The following is a 9,796-nucleotide window of genomic DNA, read 5'->3' on the forward strand; positions in this document are numbered from 1 at the left end:
ATAGAGAGAGAGAGAGAGAGAGAGAGAGAGAGAGAGAGAGAGAGAGAGAGAGAATGTGTGTGTTATGCCATGTGTGCATGTTCCCACAGAGTTCAGAAGAAGGTGTCAGAGTCTCTGGAGCTGGAGTTAAAGGCATTTGCTGGGCACCTGACACGGTTGATGAGATTCAACCTCCAGTTCGGTTTTCACAATTAAACAAGTGTTCTTAACCCGCTGACCATCTCTCCAGCCCTTGGCTTTTCTTCCTAGGCTAGAGAGTCCTCTGGAAGATGCTAAGCAGGAACTTGCCATGAGAGAACAGCCTTCGAAGAATGCTAGTCTGGGTGTGGATTGTAAGTGCTGGAGATAAGAGGGTGAGTCTGAGAATGGCCTGGGGCAGAGGATAGAAGGAGTTAGAAAAGTGGTATACTCTCTAATAAAGAGCCCAAGCTGTAACTAACCCACTTGGCTTGAAAATACTTCTGTCTTAGTCAGGGTTTCTATTGCTGTGATGAAACATTATGACCAAAGAGCAAGCTGAGGAGGAAAGGGTTTATTTGGCTTACACTTCCAAGTCACAACTCATCATCAAAGGAAGTCAGGACAGAAATTTAAGCACAGCAGAAACCTGGAGGCAGGAGCTGATGCAGAGGACACCGAGGAGTGTTGTTTACTGGCTTACTTGGCCTGCTTTTTTTTTTTTTGGTTTTTCAAGACAGGGTTTCTCTGTGTAGCCCTGGCTGTCCTGGAACTCACTCTGTAGACCAGGCTGGCCTCGAACTCAGAAATCCACCTGCCTCTGCCTCCCAAGTGCTGGGATTAAAGGCGTGTGCCACCACCACCCGTCCATATTGCACATCTTAAATGCATACAATGACTCTAGCTCTGATCAAGTTGACATAAAACTATCCAGCACACCTGCAATTCAAAATCTAGAGAAAGAGAATATATTTTTGTGACCAGACTTGAAGAGCAGCAAAAGGTGACTTCCTCTGGTGCTGAGGCATTGGCTTCCATCTGGGGCAGTTTGCTTTGGTTATCTCTGGATGTCAGCTTACTAGGTTAATCTACATAATTGCACATGACCGGTTTCAGAATGGAGGGACGTGTTCAGGGAGGTGGTCCAAAAACCACATTTCAGAGTGGATACTGACTAGTTTCAGCTCTGAAAACGAGGGATTATAAGCGAAGCAATTACTCAGGCATGGAGAAATGAGAAAACTGTAGTTGGGGCTGGGGTGTCCCCAAGATTATCCTGAGAAACGGATAAGTTGTTCTTAGCTGATGATTACCCGTGGTCAGTGCCCATGCTGATGGGGACTCTCAACTTCTTCTGTGTGTGCCAAGTCCTACCTAGCCCAAAACAACACAGGGTCCAGGGCACAGAGGCTACTGCCACTCTAGACAAAATTTTGAGCCCAGGAAATACATCAGTGGAAAGCAGCGGTAGCATCAGTGGAGAGCAGTGGTAGCATCTGTGGAGAGCAGCGGTAGGCCCTATAGCAGAGCTTTGTCTCAACATATTTATGCTCTAGGTCCTAACACATAACACATGATACGAAAACAAAACTCGGGGGTTGGGGGGATGGCTCAGTCAATAAAGTGCTGCTGTCTAAGCATGAGAACCCCGAGTTCAATCTCAAGCAACCACAGAAAGAAAGGCAGGCGTGGTGGTTCCCACTTGTAACTCTAGCTCTGAAGAAGTGGAGATAGAGGGACCTTGGGGTTCACTGGCCAGCCAGCCTAACCTAATCAGTGAGATCAGAGTTAAGTGAGATGAGACCCTGTTTTAAAAAGCTAGACTTCTGGGAGGTGGCTCAGTGTGGGACTCCTGATTAGCATCAGGGGATCCCAGCCCCAGGGAGATGACCAGAACTCAGGTAGATGGCTCCTGGGGGACAATACCTGCAGTGATTGACTTACACACACACACACACACACACACACATGAATGCACGCACGCATGCATGCACATGCATGCGAAAACACACAGAGGCTTTGGGGGAAGGCTTGGAGACAGCAATCAATCTCCTGACTTGAAAGTTAGATCTTTAAGTAAACTAAGTAAAATCACTTAGTACTTACCGACATATCCGTCTATATCCGGATCATTCTCAGCTGTCTTGTTGATCAACTCAGATACAGTTTCTTCAGTTTTAGTTGTGTGTTCTTCAAATATATTTACTACTGATACAAAGACCTTCGTCTTTCCAGCATCACGCATCACAGATCTTGCTGGCAGTGAAGAGGCTGTGCTAAAAGAGAAATAGGGATACAATGGATAAATCACACTGAGGAGTCAACAAATAGGACCTGAACCTCCCTGATGCCCAAGTCGGCTGTGTGTGCTCTAGCCCTGACCCACTGTCCTATCTCCACAGCTGTAGACCACGGTCCTATCTCCACAGCTGTAGACCACGTATGGAGGCCCCCGGGGGAAACAGAGTGTCATGTTTTCAGCCTGCTGGCTTTTATTTGATGTGTGCTCAGAGAAAATGATAATGAAAACAATTCCTTTTTTTTTTTTTTTTTTTTTTTGGTTTTTTGAGACAGGGTTTCTCTGTGTAGCCCTGGCTGTCCTGGAACTCACTCTGTAGACCAGGCTGGCCTTGAACTCAGAAATCCACCTGCCTCTGCCTCCCAAGTGCTGAGATTACAGGCGTGCACCACCACTGCCCGGCAACAATTCCTTTTTTTTTTTCGAGAATTATTTATTTATTTTATGTATGTGAGTATGCCACAGCTGTCTTCAGACATACCAGAAGAGGGCATCAGATCCCATTACAGATGGTTGTGGGCCAACATGTGGTTGCTGGGAATTGAACTCAGGACCTCTGGAAGATCAGTCAGTGCTCTTAACTGCTGAGCCATCTCTCCAGTCCCAAAACAACATTCTTTTGGAGGGTACTTGGAGCTCTCAAGTCAGGTATAGTTTACAACCAAAGGATCTAACCAAACTGGTCCATACAAAGGCTTGGTCCATGTGAACAAGATGCTGTGCAACCATCAACAGCTTTCCTTCTCAGACCACAGCCTGCTTACCCTGGCTGCAGTCAGTAGGATTTTAGAGGCACCACTGAGTCACATGGGTCCCTCGCTGCAGTACTCTGGCTAGCCACTTCTTCTTGTGTGTGTGTGTGTGTGTGTGTGTGTATACACATGTGCAGGTGTGAGAGTCCCTGAGTGCTGCAGCGCACACACACATATGAAGTTCAGAGGACAACTTTCTAGAACTCTGGAGATCAAACCCAGGTTACTGAATTTGGTCACAAGTGCCTTCACCCACTGAAGAACTGTTTTTATAAGCATCTTTATCTTCTTCCCTTATACAATCTGAAACATTCTGTCCTGTGATGTGCTCCCTATGTGCTTCACTGGATCATGACCAGGAGTCCCCTGGAACTGTGATCGATGGGCAGATAAGCCTCTAGCCATAGCTCCTTTCTTTATTACCGATTGCCATTCTGGCAAGTGGCATCCAATGGCGGGTGAGTGAAGGCCTTGGCTGACCACCAGGGTTTTCCATGATGTGTTCTTCTCCATGTACCTCCACTTGCCTTTGTATTCCTTGGCCATGCCAAACCTGCTAAGACACCTGTCAGCTAGCAGCAGGCAAGTGCTGTAGCCTGTGGCTTTCACACAGTACCTCAGTAGTTCATGAGCACAGGCTGTTATCTCCCTTTCAGCCAGCAGAAGCAATCTGAAAGATGATGTTCCTGTCAGCTACAAGAGCTGTCTCCCTATATTTAAGTGTGTTGTATTTGTTTTTGTCCTGGATCACTAAGCATTTTTGATCACAGTAGCCAGTTTTGCCCTCTCATTGTCTCCTAAATTCTCCTGTTGTCCCCTAGGGTAGCCTTTATCCTTGATGACGTTAGCAAACCCCATTCTGGAACACCATGGCCTTACATAGTGGAGGCCCACCAGTGAAGAGGTAGGGATAGTCTACCTTAGGAGACTAAGTCTCTCTCTGAATCTGGAGCTCACCAATTTGACTAGTGTGGCTGGCCAGTGAGCTCCAGAAAGCCCACTGTCTCCATTCCCCAAGCACTGGGCCACTGAGTGAGGCGTTTTATGTAGGTACTGGGGATCCAAACTCAGTTCCTTGAGCTTGTGGGGCAAACCTTTTACCAGCTGAGCCACTTCCCCAGCCCCATGGCTATTTCTTCTTGACTTATCACTTAACACAAGATGGCTGATGGCATGGGGAGCTCGAGCAGAAGTGAAGCAAAGACAGGCTGCCTCCAAAGCACCCCACTGGTCCACAGCCAACTTACCTCACTTTAAGAATTACAGTCTGTCCATAGTCAGGCTCATTAAATACGTTTTGAAACTGTGGAGGAAAACAGACGTAATAACAAGGGGAAGAAATTTAAATTTTATTCCAGGTTTAAACATTTCTTCTTTCTTTTTCTCTCCCTTCCTCCATTTCTTCCCCTTTCCTTCCTCCTCACTCCCTCACTTCTTCCTTCTTCCCTCTCTCCCCCTCCCTCCCTTCCTATGTCAAGATGGGATGCAGAGAAAGTTGGAAGTTGGAAGGCCAGCTAACTTGGAATATACAAAGTGTGGCAGAAACAAGAGACCATGTACCAGCAAGGTGGAAGGAAAGCCAACTCCTGAATGTCTCGAAAAACAACAACAACAACAAAAAGAGAGAGAGAGAGAGAGAGAAAGAGAGAGAGAGAGAGAGAGAGAGAAAAGAAAAAAAAGAGAAAAAACCAAATAAACAAAAACACTCTTTGAAACTGTAAGAATGCTTGACCACCACCTCCCGGATGCCTCTGACTAAGCTCTGGCTGGCTGAACGATATAGAGAGTTTCCTAGCTCTCTCTCTCTCTCTCTCTCTCTCTCTCTCTCTCTCTCTCTCTCTCTCTCTCTCTCTCTCTCTCTCTGGGGTGGTTTTGAGACAGGGTTTCTCTGTGTAACCTTGGCTGTCCAGGAACTCATTCTGTAGACTTCAAACTTAGAAATCCACCTGTCTCCACCTTCTGCTGGGATTAAAGATGTGCATTACCACACCTGGCAAAATAATTTATTTCAAAGGACACTGTTAGAGCTCTTTGTTTAAAACCACACTGATAGCTTCTGTAACTGGCAGGTCTGGAGCAGTGTCCCAAGGCTACCTACTTTCTGGAGGCACGGCATGGCTATGTTGGGCACTCTGTCTCAGGGGCACAACCATATGGAAACCCAAGATTCCCTGGGGAGCTACCTGCCCACCAAGAGGGGTACATTTCACTTTTCCAACAAAAGGCACAACTGTGTCATGTGGCCACATGAAGACCAGTCCCATGCTTTGCTGGTCCAGCTGAGAAGGAAGATACTTCATAGACAAGAAAGTGGGAAAATACTTACAAACTTGACAACATTGTTGTGCAAATCTTGATAGCCTACAGAGTTTTTATTTTCCAAGTCATCTGTTTTATTTGCAGTCATGGATATCTCTCCAGGGAATGTCTTTCCTGAAAATCAGGCAAACTCTTTCTGAACTATTTAATGTTAATAGGGCCATTGCAAATTTGTGTCTAAAGTGTGTTACTTTTCTTCTTTTTTCTCTCTTTCTTTTCCTTTGCATCCTCCCCCCACCCCCAAACACGTGTAGTCCTGTCCACAGGCTAATCTGGAACTCCATTTGTATACCAGGCTAGCTCCAAATTCACAGAGAACCACCTGGTCTGTCTCCCAAGTGCTGTAATTAAAGGAATGTGCTACTGTTTCTGGCTTATTTTTTTATTCTTGAACTTAGTGCATACTATTTAAAATGGAAGGACTTTGGGGGCATCATTTACATAGGGCAGATGCCCAGAAATCAGATTATTAGTGCTAAAAATGCAAACTTTGGGGGACATATCTCTAACTATTGTGGACAACATAGCCCATCTGCTTTCTATACTACTGACCTGCTGTAGCAAGAAAAGTAATTTTCTACTTATAAAGCAGAACAAAAAAAAATCATTTAAACCATTGTTTCTTGTGCTGGAGAGATGGCTCAGCAGTTAAGAGCACTGACTGATCTTCCAGAGGTCCTGAGTTCAATTCCCAGCAACCACATGGTGGCTCACAACCATCTGTAATGGGATCTGATGTTCTCTTCTGGTGTGTCTGAAGATAGCTACAGTGTATTCACATACATAAAATAAATACTACTACTACTAATAAAAACATTGGTTCTCAACCTTTGTAACGCTGTGACCCTTTAATACAGTTCCTCAGGTTGTGGTGATCCCAACCATAATTTTTTTTTTTGTTGCTACTTCATAACTGTAATTTTGCATCGATTATAAATTATAATGTAAATATCCATATTTTCTGGTGGTCTTAGGTGACCCCTGTGTCTCAGCTTCCAGGAGGAGAACCACTGATTTAGAAGGCAAGCAAGCAGGCTTTGGGTTTTGTAGCACGGGGTGACCTAGCCCAGCTCGCACCAAGGCACTTTCGAAGTCCATTTCTGGAGTTCTGACAGCTCAGGACAAGCTCACAGCCTGCTACCTTCTGCCTGAGCGCCCCATGGTTGCAGTTGTACACAGTAGACAAGTTCTTATTTTGTAGTCAGTTTTCAGGGGATCTGGCCTTGGTTATCCTTTGTAACTTACCTTGCATACATGATGACAAAGATGTGTTGTAGTAATTTCCTTCTGAACACAAGCAGAAGCTCTCACTATGCAGCTTAACACAGGCAGCAGCTCCTTTACAGGGGTTAGGGTTGCAAGGATCACCGGAACCTTAGATGGAGGAGAAAGCTATTACAACTCCACAGAACTCAGCAAATAACTCCTGGGGAATCTCTTTCACTCTTCACGCCCTCCTTCTGGACATGCTTGCTTTTCTTTTGAGACACAGTCTCACCCTGGCTGTCCTGCAACTTCCTATGCAGACCAGGCTAGCCTTGAACTCACAGAGGTCTGCCTGCCTCTGCCTCCCAAGTGTTGGGATCAAAGGTGTGCACCACCACACCTGGCCTCTGTTCCCTTATTGTATGACGTCATTAGTACATCTTTAGAAGACCTGGAAACAGAGTGTTTGCTTCCGTCTCTGGGGAAGAGCAACGCTATGGTTTGGGGGCTGAGTACATGTTGACAGTGAAGGTTAGCGGTTGCCACCAATCTGCTTTCTTAGATCCCTGCTTGTGAAAGAAGAGAAGCTTTCTACTTGTAAGGAGTGGAGGCTCTTCAGATGTCGAGGGCATCAGTGCCTGCTCCCGAACACTAAGTAAGGCTCCCTAAACCCTTTTTAAATAAAGCAGCTTTTTACAGAATAGTGTGGCAATCACCATACAGGGCAGGACAGCAAGGAGTTCCAAAGGGGAACTAGATGTCATATTCTGAGGAGCAGAGCTGTCACACATCCACCGAGAAAGGGAGAGAAAGCCAGGCATGGTAGCACCTGCCTTTCATCCCAGCCTCCAGGAGGCGGATGCTGTTGGATCTCTAGGAGACCAGCTTAGTCTATAGAGTAAGTTTCAGGCCAGCCAGGGCTATGGAAGAAGACTCTGTCTCAAAAGAAATAAAGAACCAAGGAAGAAAGGGAACAATTAAGAAGAATGCAGATTGACCCAGTGAACTTCCTCCCGTCCAAGTATGGACCGAGTCCATCCCGCTTAGCTTCTTGTGAAATCAGCTACATTCAGGGTAGAAAGGCCTGAGCAACCCAGTAGCAGCTTTCTAGGGGCAGCAGCAAGGACATACTGCACCCTTGACTCTGCAAGGGAGGATTCAGAACAAGGAAATATTACAATGGATCTTGCACCCTGACCTAGACTCCTGGGTTGGACACACATGGCTCAGTCCCCATTGCCAGGAAATTGGTGAGATTGGAGGAAAAACATTCTATACATGAGCAAATGTGATCTTGGTTGGCCTACCTGCCTTCTTTCCTTTTTTCAGGACTGGGGAGTGATCCCAGGCCCTCACGAGTGCTCGGCAAGTGCTCTACCGCTGAGCCTCAGCTACTGGTTCACCATTTTCCTCATCTCCACAAAATCTGGAGTTCGGTTTTTTTTTTTTTTTGGTTTTTCGAGACAGGGTTTCTCTGTATAGCCCTCGCTATCTGGAACTCACTCTGTAGACCAGGCTGGCCTTGAACTCAGAAATCCACCTGCCTCTGCCTCCCAAGCTCAAAAAGGTTGTTTATTTGTTGTTTGGTTTGGGTTTTCTAGACAGAGTTTCTCTGTGTAGCCCTGGCTGTCCTGGAACTTGCTCTGTAGACCAGGCTGGCCTCTGTCTCCTGAGTGCTGGGAGTTAAGGCGTGTGCCACTTCACCTGGTTCAACAAGCTCACTTTAAGACACAGTATGTGTAACACGCTCCTCTGTGATGAGAAAGCAGATGTACTTGATAAGTTTGCTTAGGTTGTCTCTGGAGGGGGACACAAGGAACTGGCAGTAGAGGTCGCTTCTAGGGTTCTCCAAGGACCATGGGGTTCAGGGGAAAAGGACGCTAGTTTTAACTGCATACCCCTTTGTTCTGTGTAAGCTGTGCTGACACAACTGTTTGCAGACAGTCATTGTTTGGCTTCTTTCAATTAGATTTGAATTGAATTTCAAAGGCTTGACTTAGTTTGGGAATTGTGATCAACCACCATCCTGACTGATTCCAGGGCAGAGCTGATTTCTTCCTTAAGGACCAGTGTGGCTGAGAAGCCAGCGCTTAGTCTAACCTGTGTGTTTCAGAGAACCCGAAGCTACTTCCGGCTCTCCTACGGGTAGCTCTCACAAAAGACCAAACTTATAAGAACACCGTCCACAGTAGGCAAGTAGCTTAAGGGGCAGGAAGGGAAAGAATATAGCTGAGTGCTCACGTCGGGGTTCCTCCGGCAATGACTGAACTTTTTCCCCCAGCCAACCCGCTTCCTCAACAGACCAACTGACACATCACAGACCTCTTTGCTGTGCACCCCACTGAGGAGACTTTCAGGGACCACTCTTACCTGTGCCACTACTGCTAGTCACCGTGGAAGAGCTGGCAGGCTGAGCTGTCCCAGAGGTCTGAGATGAATTTCCGGTGGGCGTAGTTGATCCCGTGGTGGAGTTAGTTGATCCCACGGTGGGGGTCGGTGATCCCGTGGTGGCATTAGTTGATCCCGTGGTGGAGTTAGTTGATCCCGTGGTGGAGTTAGTTGATCCCGTGGTGGAGTTGGTTGATCCCGTGGTGGAGTTGGTTGATCCCGTGGTGGAGTTAGTTGATCCCGTGGTGGAGTTGGTTGACCCCGTGGTGGAGTTGGTTGATCCCGTGGTGGAGTTAGTTGATCCCGTGGTGGAGTTGGTTGATCCCGTGTTGGTGGTAGCTGATCCTGTGGACAGAGTTGGTCCCATAATGGGAGAGTTAGTGCTGCTAGTCCCTGTGGAAGAGCTAGTACCACTAGGAGACTGATTTGTCCCAGGTGGCTGAGGTGAATTACCATTTGTCTGAATTGTCCCAGACTTTTTGTCAGACTTAGCTGTCACAGAGGACAGAATTGAACTGTCTCATTGGCTAAATTCTTAGGTGGATCATTGGCAATACCTGAGGCAGAGGCTGTGGTGGTTTTGTTTAAGGGAACAAGGAAGCCAAATGTCAGAGGACAGTGTGTTAGATAAATAATAGCAAGTACTGTCGATTCTAATCACAACTCAACTTGGGATTTTTCTGGGAAAAGTAATTTATATGATTATGTTAAAAGTAGAAACACATGACTCCTTCTAAGCATAACAAAATAAAAAAATAAACAGACAAAAATGGAAAATGTTATTGAAAACTATGACACTTAATGTAGCTTAATAATGCCTGTGGAGAGCTGAGCGGAGAGCTGAGGTGATAACATTTATAAAGAGTATCAAGTC

At 46.3% G+C, this 9,796-nt stretch overlaps 1 protein-coding gene across 1 annotated transcript in view; it reads right to left on the reverse strand.

Annotated features, from left to right (window-relative positions):
- Muc13 (mucin 13, cell surface associated) overlaps positions 1–9,289 on the reverse strand; it is an 18,726-nt gene extending 9,437 nt beyond the window's left edge. Inside the window, exons 1-5 of the mRNA XM_028752278.1 lie at positions 8,905–9,289; positions 6,574–6,702; positions 5,336–5,442; positions 4,257–4,312; positions 2,065–2,234 (exon numbers count right to left, since the gene is read on the reverse strand). Of these exons, the coding sequence (XP_028608111.1) occupies positions 2,065–2,234; positions 4,257–4,312; positions 5,336–5,442; positions 6,574–6,702; positions 8,905–9,289 (847 nt within the window). The remainder of the gene's footprint in view (positions 1–2,064; positions 2,235–4,256; positions 4,313–5,335; positions 5,443–6,573; positions 6,703–8,904) is intronic.
- Between the last annotated feature and the right edge of the window lie 507 nt (positions 9,290–9,796).

Source organism: Grammomys surdaster, unplaced genomic scaffold (assembly GCF_004785775.1).
Source record: "Grammomys surdaster isolate TR1022 unplaced genomic scaffold, NIH_TR_1.0 125889, whole genome shotgun sequence".
In the NCBI taxonomy this organism is placed as follows: Eukaryota; Metazoa; Chordata; class Mammalia; order Rodentia; family Muridae; genus Grammomys; species Grammomys surdaster.